This window comes from Artibeus jamaicensis, unplaced genomic scaffold, assembly GCF_021234435.1.
Source record: "Artibeus jamaicensis isolate MK-2021 breed Jamaican fruit bat unplaced genomic scaffold, CSHL_Jam_final contig_519, whole genome shotgun sequence".
NCBI classification, from domain to species: domain Eukaryota; kingdom Metazoa; phylum Chordata; class Mammalia; order Chiroptera; family Phyllostomidae; genus Artibeus; species Artibeus jamaicensis.
Window position 1 is genome coordinate 44,611,893 of NW_026521871.1, and position 23,873 is coordinate 44,635,765.

A 23,873-nucleotide genomic window follows, 5' to 3' on the forward strand; every position below is an offset into this window, starting at 1 on the left:
TACTGCTTTTGGAGAGCATTTCATTTATTCACATTTTGTTCCAGCAAACATTAGTGCTAGTCTTGTGCAGGGGAATCAAAGGTAAAAGAAAAAAACTTCCCTCAAAAGCAGATGGCCAACATTTAGCAGAAAGTGATATTAGCTAATAGGTCAGCTAGTTAGGTGGTGAGATATGGGATGTCTCCTTTCTTGTGGTGATGGAGCATCCTTGAGAAGGGAAAGTGACCTCACTTTACCTTTTTGTGTCTCTCTTCATTCTGCTCATGGTGCTCAAGCTGATGCCACAGATTACTGACCACCTGCATTTCTTGTTCTGTGAACCTTTATTTGTTCAATTTATCATTTTTATATTGTGTTTTCCATCTTTTTCACTTTTATAAGGGTTCTTACATATTAGGAAATTGGCCTTTGTCATTTGTCTTGTGACATTATTTATGATACTCACTATAGAGTACAGTCTCACTTTTTAGAGTCATATTTGTCAGTATCATTTTTTATCTGCCGCACGTGGGTGTGGGACCAGCCTGTTCCCTGTCTCCACTCCTCCTAGCAGTCTCGAAGTGGTTTCTTCTTTAATTCTGTACTTGGTTTCTTCTTTAATTCCATAGTTGTAGGACTTGCATTCAGCTTGATTTCTAACAGTTCTGAATGATGGTTGCTCTATAGCTTAGTTGTAATTTTGATGCAATTGTGAGAGGAGGCGATATGTTTCCTTACACCATCTTGACCAGAAGTATCTCTTTACTTTTTTTTATTTCATGCAATGTTTAGAAGAAGAAAGTCTTTTGTGCCCCTAAGATTTTAAAAATAATCCATCCTGGCTGGTGTGGCTCAGTAGATTGAGTACCAGTCTGCAAATCAAAAGGTCGCGGGTTCAGTTACCAAGTTAGGGCACTTGCCTGGGTTGTGGGGCCAGGTCCCCTGTTGGGGGCATGCGAGGGACAGTGGAACCATGAATCTCTGACACACTGATGTTTCTCTCCCTCTCTTTCTCCCTCCCTTTCCCTCTCTCTAAAAGTAAATAAATAAAATCTAAAAATAAAATAAAAATAATTTATCCATGTTTTCTTCTAGCAGTTTCGTTGTCATGCTATCACAGCCACCCATCTAAATTTTTGTTTCATGTTTGTTTTGGTTAAACAAGTAAGTTAGGAAATCTATCCTTATTTTGTATATGTTTTCATAGTATAGTCCATAGAACTAGACTACGGAACAGAATCTTAAAATGCTAAGATTTTATGTCTAAGCAGCTGTTTAACATTAGATTTTTATAAAATAACATGTTTACTTCTCTTTGCATTTAAAAAATCTGGAGGGATTATATCAAAACCATTATAGTCGTCATTCCTGAATGGTGGAATAACTGATACTTTTTCATTGGTTAGCTGTGTTTTTCTTGTTATTTAAAAATGGAGCTGTTGCATCCGTGTTAGTGATTTACCCCTCCTGACACACCTCGCTCTTCAGAGGAGACCGGCCAGCGCCTGTGCCCTTCCCTGGCCGTGCCTCGCTGGGTCTGTGTGGTCCTTGCGGAGCACTGCTGCCAGCACGCACGGGGCGCGGGCACCCTTCCGAAGTCACAGACTTAGGTAGAAATAAGGAGTCGGTCGTTTCAGGTTTCGGAAGTAGTCTTTTGGTTTTTCAAACTTGACAATGATAGTTCAATGTTTTTTCCAATTATCAGGTATATTAAAATTTCTTGAATTCTTATTTCTTGTATGAATCATAAGATAGCAAGAAAATGAAAGTAGTCTGACAGATTTCATGAAACAATGGCAAAAACAAAATATACAGAAAAATGTTGTTAAATGAAATTAAATTGAGTTTTTATAAAGCAGTCAAATTTCAACCATATAATTAAAATAATTCGCTCTACTAGATTTTTTTTATATTTTATTTATTTATTTTCAGAGAGAGGGGAAGGGAAGGAGAGAGGGAGAGAAATATCAATGTGTGGTTGCCTCTCATGTGTCCCCGGCTGGAAACTGGCCTGCAACCTAGGCATGTGCCCTGAGTGGGAATCGAACCGCGATCCTTTGCTTCACAGGCCCATGCTCAATCCACTGATCTACACCAGCCAGGGCCTAGATTTTTGTCTTGAGTGGAAACCTGTAAGAACAAAGCAAATTAAGTAAAGCCAAAGTGGGTTTGGTGTGAAGTAAACTGGTGGGGAAGAAGCGAACTGTGAGGTTCAGCCAGGGCCATAGTCAGGAAAACACTCTAACTCACTGAAAAATGTACCATTTCCCCCCAGCAAGTCTGATGTTTCTAGAGATGTCACTGTTCATGGAGCCACCCACATTTCACATTTATCTAAGGGTTCGTCTGTTTTTAATGTTATTTTACGTGGTGAAAATCCAAGTACAGTCCTATGCTTCTTAATAGCATTTCAGCCACAGACCCCATATGTGACAGTGGTCCCATAAGGTTATCATCGCGCTGAAATACTCCAGTCACCTAGGGACCTTGTCTCACAGTGCATTCACTCACGTGCTTGTGGCGGTGAACAAACCAACTGCTCTGCCATTGTATAGAAGTGTAGCTCACAGAACTATGTACGGGACACAATACTTGGTGACAAACCACTGTGTTACTGTTTATATATTTATTATACCATAGTCTTTATCGTCACTGTAGTGCATTTTTCCCTTCTGAGAAAAGGTGTGCTATAAAACAGTATGTGCAGGGCGGGTGCTTCTCGGAGAGTTCTGTGCCTCTCGTGGCAGAGGTGTTTGCTTTCCACACACCCTAGCAGGAGGTCTGGGGACTTTCAGGGAAAAGGACGTTTCTCCTACTCTTGCAGAAAGGGGCGATGGCCTTCCATAGGGAATTCCATCATCATAAAGGGAGGCGAGGATGGGTTCGCTGGTATACAGTAACCTTTTTTCCTTTTGGAGCAGATGGGAGAAAGGAAGTGGAAGGAGATGGAAGAAGCCTTAGGGTAGGTTTATAAAGAGAACTGCTGTGCCGGACAGCATAGTGGCAACGTGGAGACAAGTGGTGGAGGGAAGGAGCCGTAAACGCTTTGTGTCGTAATTTTCAAAGCTGTAAAAGCTCACGGTGCAGTTGGGTGCAACAAAAGGCAGTTCTGTGGCTGGAGCAGCTGTCCTCTATGGAGGGAAGTGTCCAAGTGCGTGGGTTCTGTGGAGATCGCGATTTCTGTAGAGATTTCCTCTCGTTCTGACCTGAATTCTTTTATGTGATCAAAAACGTGTGTGACTAGCGTGTAGTTTAGTTTTTATGGACTATTGTATTTGACCCCTGTGCTCCATAATACCCAAGACACCAATGCAAAACTCATTCCCTATTTCTAGCATAACTAGTTTGCAGTAAATTATCAAGACTGTTTTGATGGCCACTTAAGGTATGGGTTCACAGCCCTTTGAGTATTTTTCAATTGTTTTCATTTGCACATAAATGAAGATGTCTCCAAAAATACTAATTCTAACCAGGTGTCAAGCATGTTTTCAGAAGGTGTGTGACACCCGGAGTGATTGTGGGATTCTATGTTAAAATCAAGGTAGGTTTCAGGAAAATATTCTCTCAATTAAAATAGAAGTGTGTCCCCAAATCAGAGGACACGGCTCTGAGATTAACCGAATAGTTTAATCGCGAGGCTCAGCTGAACAGAGGCACTGATAGGACAGCCAGGGAAGGCGTGTGTGTAAAGGCAGGGAGAGCATCGCCTCGGGTCCCGAGCCACTCAGCTCCGCAAAGTCTTCGGCTTCCTCTGGTCAGCAGAGCACATGCACGGATTCTTCAGTCTTCGATTAAATAAATGCTCTGATTCTTTTTTTTAAATAAGAGATGATTCTGTTTCTACGTATTTAGACAAGAGGGGAAAAAACATGAAGAAAAACGTTCACACAAGAATTTCGTAGCAGCATTACTCATGGTGGACAAAAACTAGAAAATAACCCAGGTGTTCCTCAGTAGGAGAATGGACAGCTGATTTGCAGTTCACACTGTATGTTGGAGTACTGCTCAGCTCCAGAAAGGAAGGAATTACTGATGTCCAAGTTAACATCACTGAGTCTCAAAACCCTTGTGGGGGATATATAGGATACATGCTATATAATTCCATTTATACCAATTATATGACAGGCAAAACTATATGAAAATAATATATTTTCATAGCAATTAGAGCAGTGGTTGTGGAATTGGAAGGAATCATTCTGGGGTGACAGAAACGCTCTGTATCTTAATTGGGCTGGTGATTGCGTGTATCCAGACTCAACAAGCTGTATACTCAAAATGGTGTGTTTTAATGCATATAAGTTATACTGCACTTAAAGTTTTTAAAGGTATTTTGAAATTTTACAAAATTAACTTAATTCTAAATATATTCTTTTGGGAAATGTTATTTAACCACTAATGGTTAATAAATGGTCAGCTTTCCTTACACACCGTTTATCAGGTGGCATGACATGGGAAACTTGGTTTCTTAACCGAAAAAACAATTCCTCTACTTGTATTTAACATGTATTTCTTAGATTCCAAGTGCAGTTATTCACTGCCAAATCCACTCACCACGGGTGGCTACTGAGCACATGAAGTGTGGCTGGTGAAGGTGTGATACCCAGATTTCTGGGGGAGAAAAAACAGGTTTCACAACTCACTACCCCAAAAGTGTAAGATGTCAGTGATTTCTGTATTGATTATATTTGAAAGTTTGAAATGTATTGGATTAATTAAAATATGTAAAATTAGGTTTGCCTGTGTCGTTCTGCTTTTCGAGGCTTGCCCACCAGAGAATCGCAGGTCGCACTCACGGCTCCGGGCCTGTTTCTGTTGGACGGCGCAGCCCACGGCCTTGGAGCTGCTCGAAGTGTCGTGTTTGTTGACATGTGGCTTCTACAAATGCGTGAGACTGTTTCCCTGCCAGTCTCCTCTCGTACCACAAATGTTAGCTGAATATCTCTTCAGAAAAATTGGTATCTTTAAAAGGCCTAATGTCCAAATGCGTCGTAGAATAGAAGCGTGTGCAGGATTGATATTATGGCCATATGTTTTAATTATTAATGTTGCCACGTGCATTTGGAGATAATGATTTTCTCATATAGTGATTGGTTTATAAGAGTGTACTTTTAAGATTTTCTTTTGTTTTTTTAGAGTCAAACATTTATTGATTCTCTACTAATATATTTTAAAACGTTTTCTTGAGATATAGTTCACACCATACAGTTTACCCCTTCGAAGTGTACAGTCATTAGTTTTTAGTGTATTTACAAGTATGTGTACCTTTCACCACAATTTGAAAACATTTTCATCACCTCAAAAATAAACCTGGTGCCTTTTAGCTAAACACCCCTTTGCTTCCAGTCCGCAGTCCTAATTGATCTACTTTCTCTGTGGATTTTCCCATTTAGACTTTCATATGAATGGAATCATATAACATGTGGGCTTTTGTGAATGGCTTCTTTCACTTAAGGTAATTTTTTCATAAAGGACCGATGGACATGGACAACAGGGTGAGGAATGACTGTGGCAGCGTAGGGGTTAGCAATGGAAAAACTGGGACAACTGTAACAAAACAAAATTTTCTTTTAAAATAATGTGCCCTGGCTGGCGTAGCTCAGTGGATTGAGCTCAGGCCTGCAAACCAAAGGGTCGCTGGTTTGGTTCCTAGTCAGGGCACATGCCTGGGTTGTGGACCAGGTCCCCAGTGAGGGGCATGAGAGAGGCAACCACACATTGGTGTTTCTCTTCTTTTCTTTCTCCCTCCCTTCCCATCTCTCTAAAAATAAACAAATAAAATCTTTAAAATAAAAATGTTTAAAAATAATGTTTTCAAAGTTCATCTAAGTATCATGTCATATTTCATTCCTTTTTGTTGCCAAATATATTCATTGTATGGACATACCACATTTTATTTGTCATTTCATTCATTGATGGACATTTGAATTATTTCCATCTGTAAGCTGTTGTGAACAATGCTGCTGAAAACATTTGTGCACAAGGTCTGTGTGGGCATGTGCTGGTTTTTCTTGGATGTGGATCTGGAAGTAGACCTGCTGCGTCATGTGCTGATTCTGTTTCATCATTCGGGGCGTTGCCAGGCTCCTTTAAAGCGGCTGCACCATGTACAGTCCCACCGCTCACATATGAACGTTTGTTTATTCGCATCCTCACCGGCACTTGTGATTGGCCTGTTGTTATTATTATTACACATTGCGGTGGGTGTGAAGTAGTGTTTCCTTGTGGTTTTGGTTTTCATTTCCTTCAAGACTAATGAGGTGTAGCATCTTCTTGTTTATGCAGCGGGCATCTCTGTCATTTCCTTAGAGGAGTGTTTATTCAGATCCTTTGCGTATTTTTTAATTGGGTTACTTATCTTTTTGTTATTAAGTTATGAGTTCTTTATGTATTCCATACAAGACCCCTATCGATCGGGTGTATGGTTTACAAATATCTTCTGTTCTCTGCATTGTCTTTAGACGTTTTTGAAGGTGTCCTTTGCATCACAGAAGTTTTTCATTTTGATGAAGTTCAGTTTCTCTATTTTTTTTATTTGTCTGTGCTTTTCATGTCATATCTAAGAACCGTTTACCAAATCCAAGGTCATGAGCGTTTACCACTGTTTTCTTGTAAGAGTTTTATAGTTTTAAGTGCTGACATTTAGGTCTTTGATCCATTTCGATTTAATTTTGGGGTAGAGTATGAGATAAGGGCTTGACTTAATTCTTTTGCATACTGGTACCTCATTAATAATAAAGAAGTAGGTTCATCTGTAGGATTAGTCACTGTTAACATTTCAGGTTTGCATAGTGGTTTGACACCTGTCGTAGGAATGTACTGGTCTTCCGTGTAGCTTTTTATAGGACATCTTTGTTGTTCATTCCGAGGTTTTGCTACCAGCTGAAATTTTAATTTCTGAAATTAAAATGGAGGCTGCTCTAGAACCTGGAAAGGAGCATAACAACTGGAGAAGGGAAGGAAGTAAGGTTGAGGCTGACACGGGCAATGCATGTACGAAAAATTAAAATCAAAGCACGTAACATAAAAATGAAATTCAGTTTCTCTCTCTCTCTCTCTCTCTTTTTAACTAGAGGCTCAAAAATGGATAAAAGGAAATGTTCGGGCCAAATTTAGTGAAGCCCAGTTATGTTATTTCACAAGTATAAATTGTAGAACCTGTGTTAGTTCGTTTGGACTCTGATGTAACACTGAGTGAATTACTTCCCATTTAGTGAAAAAGGGTGTCCCATGCCCCAATATTTGTGAGAGAAAATGAATCAAGCAGTCGATAACATAAATAGTATAGACAGTTTTATTGTACTTAAGGAATCATGTTTCTTTTGCTATTAGCCTAGCTGTTCTGTTGTATCTCACGAAAACACCTAAAGCGGGATTATGGCTAATAATCTTTCGAATGTCCTATTGCTCTTGCCCTGCCCCCTGCAGTCTGATCACCAAGTGCAATCCCACGACAACTTGTCCACCTGATGCACTCCATCCGAGCAGGAACCTGTCTGTCTGTCTGGCACTCCCTTCACGCTGTTGCCGTTCCCCTTCACACCGGTGTGATTCACATCTGCGTCCCAGCATTTCATCTGGACGGATGCGATGAGACTGATGACAGGCCAGGGTTAGAATAATTCGGTGGAAACCCCACCAGGCCACTGCGGACACTGGGCAAATCATTTAATCCCTCTGGGCTTTGCTTTTCTCTTCTGGCAAATGAGGACGTTGGATTGGGTGGGCTGGGTTCTCTGAGGTGCTAGTTTCGGTTAAAAAGAAAAACTTTCCAGCTTCTTTGTTTGGGGCTATTTGTTTTGGATTTGGGTGTGTTTGTCAGTAAGATCCTTTTTGTACAGAACTGTTCCTAGAAAGCAAAACCTGTACAGAAGACGTGAAGTGAAAAATTTACTCAACTTAAATTTTTCTTAAGAGTTGAAAGTTGACAGGTTTAACATTTTCTGAAATGGTTGTAGATAAATGGAAACAGCTTGAAATGTTTTGGGGTTTTTTTTTTGAAATCTTAAAATTCAGTACCATGTTGGGTTTGGGGGAGAAGCTCTCGCTGGATCTTCGTGAGCACCACGAGCTGGCCGAGTGCACCTCTGGGGCGCCCCTTGCTGGGCTTTTGCAGCCGAGTTTCCAAACAGTGTTCGTTATGGGGTCGCTTTGTGGGTTTGTTTGGCTTGGACCAATGTGACTTACTGGACTTACCCCATCCTAACATCTCCCGAATAAGGGTTATTAAACTATGTCAGACACTTGCTTTAGATTCATTTAATGTACAGAAAATAATGGCTTGACAAATTTTAATGCCAAGTCTTATAAAGCTTGTTGCTGTAATTTGAGCTTTGAGGAAAGTTTTTTTCCCCCTTTTTCTTTCTTCTTCGTCCTTTTCTTTTGCAAGGGCCCGCGATCCGAGGACCCAGAGCCAGCTCCTCCAGCAGGTGGGGGAGCGTGGGGTCGTGACAGGCCCGCCGCAGGGGGCCGAGGCTGGCGTGTCTCTCCCCTTGAGGTCTAGTTCTTCCAGTCTGCTGAACTGTCAGATCCGCTGAGGGCCTGGGAAAGTGGATTGGACAGTGACTCGGGGGAGTAGCGGGTGGGGGGGGGGGCAGTATATTAGGTAGCAACTATCAAAAGTAAAGTGATTTCTCCAGAGACTTACTAGATGAAGCCATGCATGTTCTCAGCATCCCCAGTGTGTGGGAATTACGCGGAAGACAGGACTGTTTCCTAAGAGGAAAAGGAGGGTGAGGGAGAGGGTGTGGAGAGGCGAGGTGGGGTCAGGTTAAGGCGGAACGTAAATGTGACTTTGAGTTTCATGCGGTGGAACTTGCTTCATCCTAATGTTTCTCGATCAGAAAGCCAGCCTTCAGTTGTTGCATTCACATATTTAAGTACTTTTTTAATGGAAAGATTGTTTTATTATTAGAATCTTTCACCCTGCTGTGATTTGACATGGTATCTCCCAGGAAAGGGGTGACAGTGAAGGAAAACAGGTTTTCACCTTGAACATAGTTACAGTTTGGACTTCCTGTGGAGCAGAATCTGTGCTGCAGATATTACACGACTGAGTTTTGGACCCAAAGTGGGCCTGACGGGGGGCGGGGGGCGGCTGGAGCACTGAGAGCCCCCTACTGTCAGGAGCGGCCAGGCGGACTTTTCCCAGTGGGCCTGCCTGAGATGAAGGCTGTCCTGGACTCCAGGCCCTAGACACTTGGGGTGGCTCCCCTGTCTTCGGAGCCCGGAAGCAGGTGGCTGGGTCAGCGGGGTGGCCTGCCCCCCAGCAGGCCAGGCGTGGCTCTGGGTGCCTGCAGAGGTAAACGTAAGGTTTGACAGCGGAGGGCTGCAGTGCACACCCATCAAACGCCCTCTGCAGGCGGGGAGAAACTGCTCTAGCCTTTGTGCAGGGAGCAAAAGAAGGGGGCTTCTCCTTGTAAGGAGTGTACGTTTTGCCCCCATCTTTGGCAGAGTCACAGAGGAGAATGGAATTTAGACTTAGTGACTGTCATTCTTTGTATAGGGCCTGAATTGATGGTCTTCTCAGGCCTCTGGAAAACCTAACCCAGAGCTTTAAAATCGAAGGCTTCCTTTTTCTTCATAAGCAATACATACCTGACTGATAAATGAATGGTCACTGTTATTTTAAAATAAGAACTAAGAGGAACAAGTATAAAGGACACAGGGACAATAACTAAGGGGGGTGGAAATGGGAGGGAGGTGGGGTGCATGGGGGAGGGGTGGCCTGGGATGGGAGAAATAAACAGAAAACTGTACTTGAAAAATAACTAAATAAAAATTTAAAAAATAATAATAAAATAAAACAAAATAAAAACTATAAGTAACCTGGCTGGTGTAGCTCAGTGGATTGAGCACAGGCTTGCGAACCAGACGATTACAGTTCAATTCCCAGTCAGGGCACATGCCTGGGTTGCAGGCCAGTTCCCAGCAGGGGATGCACAAGAGGCAACCATACATTGATATTTCTCTCCCTGTCTCCTTCCCTTCACCTCTGAAGATAAATAAATAAAATCTTTAAATAAAAACTACAACTAAGCCAAAAGAGGAAACTAAATCCCCCTAATCCCTAATCTAAGGACATTGGGAGTGACCCACCGAAGTGCTTCTGAAAGTGGGAGATAACTAGCCAGTGCCTTCCTCCTCCGGGCCGGGAGTCCTCTCCGGGAGAAGACCCCCCCCCCCCCCCCGCGCCATGGCCACAGGGGGTCCAGCTCATGAAGACGGCTGTTGGAGACTCGGGGACAGCAGGCCTGTTAGGAAAATCCCTTTGGAAGTCGCACTACTTGCCTGCTCTTAAATTATTCTTTGTGAACAGGGTTCAAATTTTCAGTTGCATGCTCAGCAACAAAACTTAACCTTGTAATATTTGCATTATGTTCTTTTCTCCCTTTTTAAAATGACAGCATGAGAGTGATCTTGTGAATTGATGAAAAACACTCTGATAGGGTGGGAAGAGCAGTGAGTTGGGAGTCCAGTGCTGAGCGTCAGCCTGAATCGAATCATGTGCTCTGAGCTAGAGAACAGTATATGTAATCACTTTGAATCTCAGCGTCTCCATCGATAAGATGAGGACCCGTGGTAGGCTGTCCGTCAGCCCTACCATTGTTCGGTCAGTGTCCTTTTGCCTTCTCGGGGCCAGGCTACGCCTCTGTGTTGGTAGAAGTTGAGGGGCTGCTTTTCCGTTAGTGGGTGATTTCCCAAGGTTCCAGCAGCCAGGAGCGAGCCAGCGAGAGGAAACAGCAGACCACTCCCGAACTGGCCCGGCTGTGCTTTTACTGGGAGGGCCGTTTCTAGTCAGAGGGCTTCAGAGTGTTAGAAGACTACAGTGATGTGGTTACATTCTTCCTGAGACTGAAGTTACAACCCAAATGCACTTAGTGATACACATATGTATTGTAACTTGTAAACATACCTCAGAACCCTCTATCTAAGTCAGGTCATTTGTGGCTGGCCATTCAGACTTCATTTCTATCTGACAAGGGTTTATTTTAAGATTGCTTTGTGGAACGGTTGTTTAACATCCAAGTGATCTATCAGTGTCAAGTCTTTAGCTAGACCTGCTTTAAATGAGCTGCACGTTAAGTAGAAAATCAAACAGAAATTTAGGTTTCCAACCCAACTTAGCAGAATCAGTGTAACTTAAATTTTTTATTTTCACATTAATTTATTCAGCCTGGTTTTTGTTTTCTTGAATATTTAGGACAATAGTGCCTATATGACTGAAATTCTTTTAGATATTCTTGCTGCTGTTGCTCAGTGAGAACTATAAACTTAACAGGCTCAGAAGGAGCACTCTACAGGAGCTCAGTTAAGTGGATTTTTAGTGAGTTAATTGTATTTCGTAACAAAATCACAGATATGTGTAGGAAGAATAACATCTGCTTCTATAGCTTTACTTACAGGATGTTAAAAGAAATGTCACATTTTTTTACAGGTTAAATATATATTGTAACTCTCTTTGGTTAATTTGTTAGAGACAAGGTCAGTTGGATGGAAGCAAAAGATGATTTGGGTAAATAGCTATGCTGTGCTTCAGACAGTAGTTTTATACGTCGTCCTAATTACTCGCCACTAGTATTGTGGCTTCTTTTCTGCCTTCCCGGTCCCCAGGTGGCCACAGTCCTAAGTAGGGTGTTCTTTCCTATGATACAAACCTAACGGCCGCCAGGTTTGCAGCTCTCCTCAGCCCTCCCTTCCGTGTTGCAGATGCTCCATCCTGGCCTGCAGTGCGTACGTGGCTCTGGCTCTGGGCGATAACCTCATGGCTTTGAATCACGCAGATAAACTTCTTCAGCAGCCCAAGCTGTCAGGCTCTCTTAAGTAAGTGTGACTCGCCCCGCGCGTCCCTGGTGGGTTTTGTTTGGGGTTTTTCCGTTAATGCGTGTGCACGCTGCTGCTTTTCACTCCCCCAGCGGAGTGTGTACTATCTAGGGAATGCAACTGATAATTTCATGGTTGGTGGTGAAATTTTCTCACTTTTTGCCCCTCGAGGATTCATGGAAATGGCACTTGCCGCCTTGAGGATTAGGCAGAACCTTCGGCCTCTCCGGTGTCTGTCACTAGGTCTGACTCAGACATGTCAGCACAGCACAGTGTCACACGTTAGCCTCAAAGTAAGATGAGTCCTACAGAGACCGACTTGTGGACAGAGAGCAGGCCGACGGCTCGGGGGTAGGCGCGGGCGTCGTGGGGTGGCAGGGGGTCAAGCAGACAAGTGGGGGCGGGGCAGGGGAGTGGGCGGAGGGGGAAGCAGGGTGTAAGGGTGATAAATGATAATGGAAAAAGCACAACAAAAAATTAACTATTAAAAATAATAGGATGAGCCCTGGCTGGTGTAGCTCAGTGGATTGAGCGTGGGCTGTGAGCCAAAGGGTTGCCAGTTCGATTCCCAATCAGGGCACATGCCTGGGTCTCCGGCCAGGTCCCCAATGTGGGTCATGTGACAAGCAACCACACATTGATGTTTCTCTCCCTCTCTTTCTCCCTCCCTCCCTTTCTGTCTAAAAATAAATAAATGAAATCTTTAAATAATAATAATAAGATGAGTCCTAGGAAGACCCGTAAAGAAAGGAGTTTGGTCACCATGATAAATCTCTTTTGAGGAATGCAGTTGAAACAGCCAAATAAGAATTTGAAAATATTTTCCCAAACTACTGTACCATTGCCTGATTACATGAGTTTCATTCAAACAATTTAGTTGCCCTTTTAATAATAGTACCTTTGCCATTCTGGAATTTCCTAAAGCACACCATCGTCTTCCGTGGAAGTGAGGGAGTGGCCAAGTGCAATCTCTGTGTAGTGCTGATGCCAGAAACTGTGTCCAGAGCCACAGATGCTCCGTATAACACTTGACGGTTGTTTTGTCATTCGTCCCGGGGGTGTGTTCTTATAATCTCCAAAGTATAATACTCATTTGCCTGTTAGTGATCTTTGTTTATAAAATGCAGCACTTAGAATTTGAGATCATACTCTGAGGAGTGATTGTGTAAAGTTTTTGTGGGGTTTTTTTGCCTCTGAAAAAGTATTACTTTATACAAGCATCTAAAATTAGCATTGATTAAGGCTGTTTCAGGCCAGTGTCCCCCAAACGTAACTGGTGCATCCAGTGCCATGAGACTTTGTCACAACTCCAATATAAGGGAACTCCTGCTCTCTTGGGGAAGACTTTGTCTAATACCCAGGCATGGGGGGTCCCGAGTTCAGCCCCAGGCAGTTGGGTTGCCTCTAAGAAGGTGCCTCTGTCCTCACTGCCCAGCCGCATGAAATACCAGACCGGAGCTGTGGCCGCCGCCACTGCCGCAGGAGTTACTGCGTTCGGATCGCGGTGTGCATGGGCATTGGCAGAGTAGTGTCTTGGTTTTATTTTTACCAAAAACAAAACATAGCTCTGACTAGTGTGGCTCAGTGGGTTGGGTGTCCTGCAAACCAAAAGGTCACCAGTTCAGTTTCCAGTCAGGGCACATGCTAAGTTGTGGGCCAGGTCCCCGATTCAGGGCATGTGAGAGGCAACTGATTGATGTTTCTCAGGCACATCAATGTTCCTCTCTCTCTCTTCCTCCCTTCCCCTCTCTCTAAAAATACAGAAATAAAGAAATAAAAATAAGGGTGAAACATAAATCCTTGCTGCGTTTTTTAATCCTTTGGTTCACATGTGATTGCTATTCTTAAATTATTTCATGTAGATTCATTATCTGGCATTTGCTATACAGCTGGGGTTTTTTTTAAAGATTTTATTTATATTTAGAGAGGGGGAAGGGAGGGAGAAAGAGAGAAACATTGGCTGGTTGCCTCTTGCACACCCCCAACTAGGGGCCCTGACTGCAACCCAGTCATGCGCCCCGTCCAGGAATCAAACCTGCGACCTTTCAGTTTGCGGGACGTTGCCCAACGCTTTGAACCTCACCATCTAGGGTTGCTAACCTCATTCATCAACTTCTTCCCTTTGAATGCCAAAGACACAAAATTCCCTCCTAAATTATATGATTTCTTTGGTAATTTCTGAGGGATTGGCCGAGCCATGTCTGGTCGTTTCTTTCAAATTCTCCGAACATCGGTTTCTGAAACCCCCTGTACAGTAGGGATGAGCAGGTCTCTCTGCATCTGGCAGAGCCACAGCAGCTTTACCCTCCTGCCCGTGTTTCTGGTTTTCGCGTGTCGTGAAACCATTTCGGTTTGGTTTTAAAAAGTTATTTAAGTGCCCTGGCTGGTGTAGCTCAGTGGATTGAGTGTGGGCCTGTGAATCAAAGGATCATGATTCAATTCCCAGTCAGGGCACATGCCTGGGTCGCAGGCCAGTCCCCAGCAGGGAATGCATGAGAGGCAACCATATGTTGATGTTTCTCTCCCTCTCTCCTTCCTTTCCCCTCTAAAGATAAATAAGTAAAATCTTTAAAAATATATCTCTGAGCCCTGGCTGGTGTAGCTCAGTGGATTGAGCATGAGCCTACGAACCAAAGGATCGCGGTTCAGTTCCCTGCCAGGGCACATGCCTGGGTTGTGGGCTGGGTCCCCAGTAAGGGGCGCATGAGAGGCAACCACACATTGATACTTCTCTCCCTTTCTTTCTCCCTCCCTTCCCCTCTAAAATAAATAGATGAAATATTTTTAAATGAATAAAGAGATCTGGCATGATAAATGTCAGAATATGGTCCATTTGAAAAGAGCCCCAGATTTGGGGACCTAAGTCGCATGTGGACAGACTCAGTTGGGGCGAGTTCACTAGAGCAGGTGACACCTGAACTGGCCCTTTAAAAGGAGAAGTTAGATAATGGCTTGTGGAGATGAGGCCCAAGAAGGCAAGACCAGGCATGGGCAGTGGGTGTGCTCTGGCCAGGACACTGTTGGATAGAAACAGAAGAATCTCTGGGGGAGTAAGAATATTGATGGGATGTAGGAAAGTGGGACCAAACTGGGGAGAGCTTTAAATCAGTAAAAGTCTAGTTTGTTTTGTTCCCACGTAGAAAAAGTCATTAAGATTTTCAGCAAGGATATAACACATCTAAAGCCTGTTTGAATTTTGAAAAGTCAATCAGGTGATCATGGGGAAATGGCTCAAAACAAGAGACTGGAAGAAGCAGGTTGTTGTTAGTCGGGAGGATGTGCATCCACTCTAGCATCACAGGCATAAAGCAGATGATGGGGAAGCAGGAAACCTTTAGATGGAAGTCACGCAGGTGCAACTCAAGTCTGGCCTCGTCTGGTCTCTGGTGCCTTTTGGCTTTTCCAGCAGCAGAGGCTGGAGGACTCCGGTGCTGAGGCCTCACTCGACAGGCATTCCTCTTGGACGTGCCTCTTGTTTCAGAACCTCATTACCTCCCCAGGTTAATGTTATTTTCCGTACAAATAGAGCAGTATAAATGCCAATTTTGAACTGCTTTCTTAATTGATATGTGTAATTTGTACCTACTTAGCTAATATAAAAATGATTATTGCATATTTTAAGATCATTTTTAGGAGCTAAAATTTAGGTGACCCTTAAATGATCCATTTATAAACTTAGAATTCAATTCAAGGACTTGGAATATATGAGACTTATACCAAATCTTATACATTCAGCATTTTCTGATGACCTACTTTTCAATTTGAAATCTTTTTTTTTTTTTAATTTTAGGTTTTTGGGTCATTTATATGCTGCAGAAGCCCTCATCTCTCTGGACAGAATATCTGACGCCATTACTCACTTGAACCCGGAGAACGTCACTGATGTCTCCTTAGGGATCTCCTCCAATGAGCAGGACCAAGGTGAATGAGGACACATTTGATCAGAAGCGGTCACCATTTCCACCTCCTGTTGTATCTCGGGGCGTGTGGAAATATAAGGGCCCGGTTGTGAAGGGAAGGAAGCTTTAGGACAGTGTCCGCAGTTTTGTCTGAGACAATTTTGTAGTTCTTGTCCACTAAGGAGACCTAGGAGTTGATTATTTTACGGTCGAAATCCTAACTTTTAAAAGGCTAATAGTATTAGAACTATTTGTTTTGATTCTCCTACTGTTATTTTTCTCTCCGGGAGGATTCCACAAGCTACAGGAAGGTGAAATACTGCATTCAGAAGTCAGTTTTATGCCCAGTGCTGCTGCTAAGAAGAAGACTTAGCATTGCCCAGTGGGTGGATTTAACATCGTAGATGTTACAGGGGCTTTGGTCATGGGGTGGTGTTGAGAGAAGGTTTATTAAAACAGCACAGAATCGTGGACAGCATCTGAAACAGGAAGTGATAAGTTTATTAGAATTGAAGTTATAATTATACTTGGATTGTTAACTATGATTTTATTTCTCTATATCATTTTTTTTCATTATCAATTAGCAAGAAATAAAAAAGACACCCTTATATGGGAAGAAAAAGTCGGTTTTAAATCATGGCCAGGTTTTTTTTGAGGGAGCGAGACTGGCAGCCACTTTTTTAAGGGTATTTCTCAGATTTGAGGTGGTAGGTGGTGGCGGCATTCGGATGTCTTTGAATTGAACGTGCGCTACGAGAAAAGTAAATACTGTTTCAGTTGCCTTGATATTAAATTTTCATTTCATAAAGAAAATCAGGTTCTTAGCATATATACTCTTTTGTCCAGCTTTCTCCCATTTATTTTCATGTCTTTGTAGGATCGGACAAAGGAGAAAATGAAGCAATGGAGTCCTGTAAGTGAGAAGTTTTCTAAATGCTTAAGTAGCCTGGCCTACATCCCAAAGAGTTAGACTGGAGCCTCTGTGTCCTTCATCTCTCGTCCTGAGCAGCAGAGCCGTGCTCCGCAGCGGCCCTGGGGCAGTGGACCGGGTTGCCCCCCTGCCCGTGGCCCGGCCTCCTCACCAGCGTCTGTGCTCTCTCTCCCCAGCCGGGAAGCGGGCCCCTCAGTGCTACCCCAGTTCCGTCAGCTCGGCCAGGACCGTGATGCTGTTCAACCTGGGCAGCGCCTACTGCCTGAGGAGCGAGTATGACAAAGCCCGCAAGTGCCTGCACCAGGTGAGCCGGGGAGGGCGGGGCCGGGCCCTCCTGCAAAGCTGCAAAGCCGCCAACAAAGGGTGTGCAGTGTGGGAGTGTGTTAAACATTCCAATACCATTTCCAAGCTTAAAAATACCCTTGCAAGGTAAACAACTGATCGGTATTGGAAGTGAAACTGGGTCTTGATTTAGGGGTAAAAAGGCGCTTAGTGGAGAGTTTTTTTCTGATGATTTTAATAATTTACATTTCAAAAGATTGGGAACCGTGTAAATAAGGGATCACTTAAATAATGGTGGATCCTCATAGTTGAACACTGTGTAGCTGTAAACTCAGTGTGTGAAAATGCTGATATCCATGACATATTTTTTCTTTTAAAATATTTTATTTTTAGAGGAAAATGGGAGGAGAAAGGGAGGGAGAGAAACATCAATGTGTGGTTGCCTCTCGTGCATCGCCTACTGGGGACCTGGCCTGCAACCCAGACATGTGCCCTGACTGGGAATCGAACCAGCGACCCTATGGTTTGCAGGCCAGCACTCAGTCCACTGAGCCCCACCAGCCAGGGCCTCCACGACACATTTAGTGACAGCGAGATGTAAAACAGTCTCTGTATCATCCTGCGTATGTGTAAAAGGTCTCCGAGAGGACTTCCCAGAACCTGCTAACATGGCTTCCAGGGCTGGCAGAAAAGCGCGCCATGGCCCGAGCACGAAAAAGGGAGACTTTTCACCAGATACTTGTATACTCTTTATTTTTGGATAACGTGAATCTATGCCTATTCCAAATGTCAAATTACAAGGATACCTTTCGGAAAGACGGGGTTGGGAAAGTACCCGAGGAACTCCACATACGCCAAAGAAAGCCACCGGCGATGTGGAACTAAAAGAGACCCCTGACCTCGACCACTGGGGGGCTGCACCGTCAGCAGGTCTCACGGGAGTTTCCGACTGGACCTCTCTCGGTCACCTGCCAGTCCCTGGACCAGTCCCGGGCGTGGACATGTGCCTGTAGTAGGAGCAGCAGGTCCCACCACTGCGGCCCCAGAGGGATTTCACGGAATTGGAAAGTAGTAACTCCTCCAAAGGCTCTCAGTTCAACCCGTCAGCGTGGGAATAAGGAAATAAGTGGGCATGAGACAGCCCTGCCCCTGTGGAGGCACCTCATTAAAAAAGAAGTGCAAGGTCACAGGATATACAGATTTTAATATTTTTTAAATATTTATTTACTTTTAGAGAGAGGGGAAGGAGAAAGAGAGGGAGAGAAATATCAATGTGTGGTTGCCTCTCATGTGTCCCCCACTGGGGACCTGGCCTGCAACCCAGGCATGTGCCCTGACTGGGAATAGAACCAGCAACCCTTCGCTTCACAGGCGGGCACTCAATCCACTGAGCTATACCAGCCAGGGCAAGATTTTAATATTTTTAACATAGAAAGTTTGTTCAAATGACTTTCACCAACAGCATGTGAGAGAGCCCACCTCCCCATATGCTGTCAGAGTAACAAATTGAAATTACACCCATTCTCAGGATACAGTGGCTTTGGGACATTTCCTCCGACGAAGGCCACTCTGTTACGTCCAGCATGCAGACCACAACCATGAGTGATGTGTGGTCAACTCAGTGGTTTCCGGTCATCCTTTCTAGTTCAGAATCAGTACAGTTGAGTGGCGGACTATCCAGGGAAACGTGTGATGTTATCTAGGACTTGAGGAAACAAGTCGGATGGGTACGAGTTCAGCTGTTGCGCTGTTCTCAGCGGCAAGGCAAGGGCATGTAACAGCCCCTCTGCTGGCGCCCGTGGGCCCCGAGGCCTGCAGCAGACCGGGCCTTTGATCTAAAGTTACAGCCTACACGGTCTGGCCCGGGGTCTTGTGCCGCAGGTGGCCCTGGCGGCTGCCACACTGGGAGAGACAGATGGGGTCAGGCCTGGTTCGGGGTCTGAAGGGGGGTTTGTTTTGGTCCCTTGGTTTTTGGGTTAATCCAATGGCTGGACCTCTGTTAATTGGGAGGCCTACCCTGCCTGGGAGGGCAGAACAGTGATGTGAAGGGTTGGGAAGGGCTCCCGAGAAGATGTTTCAGAGGTTGCCTGCCTACCACTAACCATTCTGTGCAGCCCGTAAGCAAAATACCATGAAGTCTCATAGCGGGGAAAGCTGTAGCCTGTGGTCAGTGCAGAGAACAACAAAAGTGACCTGTGTTAATAGCCTGTTGGAGGGGAAGTGGAGATTTTAATCTTCACAAAATGCTGTAAAGGTGACCCTGCCCGTATAAAGCTGGGCCTGAAAGTATAAAATCTCGTTTTCTGCACTGAGCGGGTACACCTCAGTGGGAGGAATAAAAAGCTCCCTGCTTCATTCGTGAAGAACTGAGGAGCACGTGCTCTGGACGAGAACCCCCGTGGTCTGAGATTTCTTCTGATGCCGCCAGGACCCAACCGTGGGCTCTCGGCTGGGCCCACAGACGCCTCCCGCGTTCACACCCCGGCCCGCGGTGCCGTTTCTCCCCGTTTTCTCCCTGTCAGATGCGGACCTGGCGAGGAGTGAGTGGGCTTCCTTGCCCCACAGCCCTCCATCAAATAAACTCTTCCTTCTCTCTCCACATTCACAGGGCATTCCCTTCCTCTCTCCCCAGCATTTAGGTAGATGTGTTTGGATGATCGTTAGTGATCCGCGTGCTCGTTTATTTTCTGGGTGTTCCACCCTCACACCCATCTCTGGTCAATACATACTCGCAGACACATATACTTTCTGGTTCGATTAAGGGGTGAGGTGAGGAAAGGCTGCAGCCCAGAGAGGCCCCGACTGAGGAAGTAAACCTGTAATCTCAGAACCTTTGCCTGGAGCAGGCCAAGCTTCCTTTTCTCAGGACTGGATGGGAGAGAAGCTGCCGGCTGGTGCTGTGGCTCTCATCCAGGAAAAGACAGCATGTCGCCTAAGCAAGTAATTTTATTTGACCGAATCGTGCTGTTTCATTCCTTAAGAATGAAGACATTAGATAGGCTTAGTGGTACTTATTTTCCTGCATCTCCAGCCTTTTAAGCTTGAATTCCCATTGTCGACGCAAGTTTGCAGGTTACAGCACTGACCCGTGACTTAGGAAGATGAATGGGCTGCGGGCTTTACTCTAAGTGCCAGTGCGTCTGTGGCAGCAAGCACCGCAGACTTGGCTGGATGGGTGCAGTGTGGGATCGGGAGGGCCCGATCACCCAGCTCACCAAATACAGCCAGGAGGTAGAAGAACCCCAGGCAGGTGAAAACCAAGGGGAGAGAACAGCTTTCTCCCCTGAAGAACTCACTATGGATTAGGCAAGGGAAATACTTAACTAACAATCACAAGTCTAGTATTAGTGGTAGGAGTCGAGACAAAGGCATCTGAGAGCCATCAGAGCAGAACTCGCGGTCCCAGGGAGGCCCTGTGGGAATGAGCCCTAGTAAGCCTGCTGACTTGTCGTTTGTAGGCTGACATCCTTTTTTTTTTTTTTTAACTTGGAGTTTGTATCTTAAGCTACTGGTTTCATGGGTGTCTTTTTGTTCTGAACGCAGGCGGCTTCAATGATCCATCCCAAAGAGGTGCCCCCTGAAGCCATCTTACTGGCAGTCTACCTTGAACTGCAGAATGGTAAGGGATTCTTTTCTTTGAAACTGAAACTTTGCCTTCCTTGAAGATACTACCCATCAAGTTCTAAACAAAAAAGGGGCTAGGGAATTTTTGGTATCTTACAAATTCCTCCTTCTTGCAAGTTAAGCATATTTCCTTTTGCCTGTGAAAATGCAGAATAGCATAGCTTCTGGACAATTATGAACCTCTCTCCTGGGCAGCCAGATGACTCGGAAGTCATGAGTCAGAATGCCAACTGCTCCGAGTTGTACACCTGAGTGTTCTGAACACAGATAATGCCTTTTACACTAAGCCAGTTTTTGCTGAGCATTATTTATCCAAACCCAAATCCTGGTTATGCCTCTGGAGCATATACAACTTCCGGGCCATGGCTTCCTGGGGGAAAGGCTGTGGGTCCCACAGAAGAGACTGTGTGAAGTGGGAGAGAGATGGGGACGGGAGAAATGAGAAGAGACAGAAATAGTACGAGTTGAAAGTCACACCTTCCTGTGGATCCTGGGAAGGAATCCTTAAAAGGCCCCTCTCTTTACAGCTGAAGAAGGGGCGTTAAGTGCGTGGCACCCGCAGGCCTTGGCCTCGAAAGGCCTGCTCAGGGTTAGAGCGTGGCTCTAGATCCCGTCCGTGCATTCTGCCTGTAGACAGGGGCTCGCCCTGGGCTAGACCTTAGAATCACTGGGGAGCTTTAAAAAAATCCCACCGCCCATGCCACACCCGAGGGCTTCTAAACCGGAATGTGTGGGGTTGGGAAGGAGGCGTAGGTGGTTCCAGGGTACAGCAAGGGTGCTGATCACGTCTCCTCCAGGACACCTTTTACCTCCCTTGCAGGGTTCTGATGCTTGCTCTGTGTGTGGTGGTGATGTTGTGTGCTGCTTTTTTAATGGGAAGTGTTTCTGCAGGTAACACCCAGCTGGCCCTGCAGATCATCAAGAGGAATCAGCTGCTGCCTACAGTGAAGACGCTCTCGGAAATGAGAAAGAAACCGGTGTTCCAGCCCGTCCACCCGATCCAGCCCATCCAAATGCCGGCTTTCACTGTGCAGCGAAAGTGATATTTTGCTCTTGAAAAACTATCACCTGAGACCCAGGGGAGTACTTATGGGCCTTTTTAGTTGTATCGCAGCAAAATGAATAAAGACAGATGGTGAAGGGTGCGAGTCTAAAGATACAATTTGAAATGATTCTAACCCCTGATTATTTTTGCCAGAAACTTACTTAAAATTAAGAATTCACAAATTAATTTTCATCTGTTTTTCTTTAATCTTTGGAGCGATTATGTAATGTCTGTGTCATAGGCAATTAAATCATGGTCTTATCAGAACAGCCTCATATAACATATTTTGTCTTTCTTGCAACTGTTTAATTAAGAGTATTTTGTCATCTGAGATGTAGTATTAAAGTTTGTAAAATTGAGAGAACAACATCAGCCACAGATGAATAGCTAACCTGGAGGCAGAGGGGAGAAGTTAATGTACTTTATACCTAGTTATGAATAAAAGGACCATAAAATAAGTATGAAACCCACAGGGCTAGTAACATTGACCAAAAGAAGAGATTACTGATCTGATAGGAATCTTTGCTTAAAAATCACAAATGAGAACAGACAAAGTTCGAGGCACCGGTCCAGTGTCGCCCTTCCACGCCCCACGCAGAAGTGTTGATTCCGGAGTCTGTTAGCAAGTTGTTCAAGGTTTATTGCCAACCCCTTTGCAAATGCAAACAGAAGTTTAGAAGCTTCTTTCCAAGAGATAGGTTTATGTTGCAGGATTGATGTGGCCAAAATTTGTGTATTGGGTCAGATACTGACTTTAGGTTCAGGGGCAGGGGTGAGTCATACAGACTTGCTTTAGAAAAATTGGGTGACCTCCCACTTAAAATCATGTTTGGTAGATTCATCAGAGATAGGCATTTGTATCTCTTACTGTTTACATCTCTTCTGGTTCTCAGATTTGGAAACCCAGTGTAACAGTGTAACACACTAGCTAAACACGATTTCTGGGTTTCATCATCGCTGGAGAGGGGAGTGTTTGCATAGCACATGATTTATCCAGAACTTTATCTGAATTACTCTGGCTGAAATCAGAGTTGGTAGGGCTGTGTCCCAGAACTGAGTACTTGTAGTGGACTAGACATCACGCACAAATTACTCAGACTCGGAGGGGGGCTTTTCCTTCACTGACATGGGATGGATGTGCGTATGGTTTTTCTTGCTCTTTTGTCACATTTCACTTAAACACAGAAGAGATTCTTGCCAGACAGGCACAGAACACAGGCTCTAGCTTGCTTGGGCCTCTGGAAGCCTTTTCCAGATGAGATGAGGCCCTTTCAGCTGGTCCAGGTCTGCAGCTTCTGCTTTCCCAAGCCAGACAAGCCCCGGCTCGCGGGCCCCACTCCTCCGCTGCAGGATGGTAGCAGCCGAAGCGTTTTCTGGAGAGTGAGCCCACAGACCTCAAGTTGCTAGGACCCCACAAGGTCTCGGTATGTGAAGTGGGAAGAGGCTTGTGCTTATACTGGGGGATAATGCATCTTGGGGAAAATCTCAAGTAATCAAAACATTCCCTGCTTGCCGGTCAGTTTGTGAGAAGGCAGGAATCATGATGAGGGGGCCTTTCAGGCCCCGTGTTGCTGTGTTAAATGAGAATATATTTGGCTCCAGGGAGCAGAAAATGGATCCGGGCCTTAAAGGATGAACGTTTTCCTCTCATGAGAGAAGGGCATGTGTAGGCAGCTGCCTGCTGACGTGGGTTCTAGTTCTCAGTGTTGCCATCAGGGACTCGGCTCTATTTTTCCACATCACTCAGCATTTGGGCTTTTGTCCCCAAGGTCACAAGACATTCCATCATTATACCCACATGGAAGGCAAGAACAAGAGGGCAAAGGCGACCTACCGTGATGGGAGACGTCGGGACAAAGCTCTCCCAGAAAACTTCAGACCTCGGCTCACGTCACCGTTACCAGATGAAGTCACATAACCATCCTTAGCTGCAGGGGAGGCTGGGGACGAAGGCACCACCAGTGACCGTGGTAGTTGTTGGGGCAGCCCAGTTAAATGTGTCCCCAGCCCGAGAATGCGATCTGATGCCTTGTGTCAGATTAAGATCCCAGCAGCCCAGCTTTGCCGTCCACAGCCCACCCTTGGCAGATTCCAGCCCCATGAACCGTAAGGCTTCACCTCCAATTGTTACTGGTTCCATCAGCTGGGATGGCTTCTTCCCACCAATTTTTCCTGCCTCTATTTGTTTTTATTTTATTTTAATGATTGGAGACAGAGAAAAGGAAGGAGAGAGGAAAACAATCATCAAGGTGTCCCACTTGTTTACACATTTCACTGGTTGGTTCAGATATGT

At 44.8% G+C, this 23,873-nt stretch overlaps 1 protein-coding gene across 3 annotated transcripts in view; it reads left to right on the top strand.

Moving 5' to 3' along the window:
• The window catches only part of CNOT10 (CCR4-NOT transcription complex subunit 10), a 62,762-nt gene extending 40,913 nt beyond the window's left edge, over nt 1–21,849 (top strand). For all 3 annotated transcript variants that reach the window (XM_053669350.1, XM_053669351.1, XM_053669352.1), the window contains 6 exons: nt 11,686–11,799; nt 15,590–15,720; nt 16,576–16,611; nt 16,806–16,933; nt 20,455–20,530; nt 21,427–21,849. In XM_053669350.1, the coding sequence (XP_053525325.1) occupies nt 11,686–11,799; nt 15,590–15,720; nt 16,576–16,611; nt 16,806–16,933; nt 20,455–20,530; nt 21,427–21,578 (637 nt within the window). In that variant the 3' untranslated portion in view covers nt 21,579–21,849. The remainder of the gene's footprint in view (nt 1–11,685; nt 11,800–15,589; nt 15,721–16,575; nt 16,612–16,805; nt 16,934–20,454; nt 20,531–21,426) is intronic.
• The last annotated feature ends 2,024 nt before the right edge of the window (nt 21,850–23,873 follow it).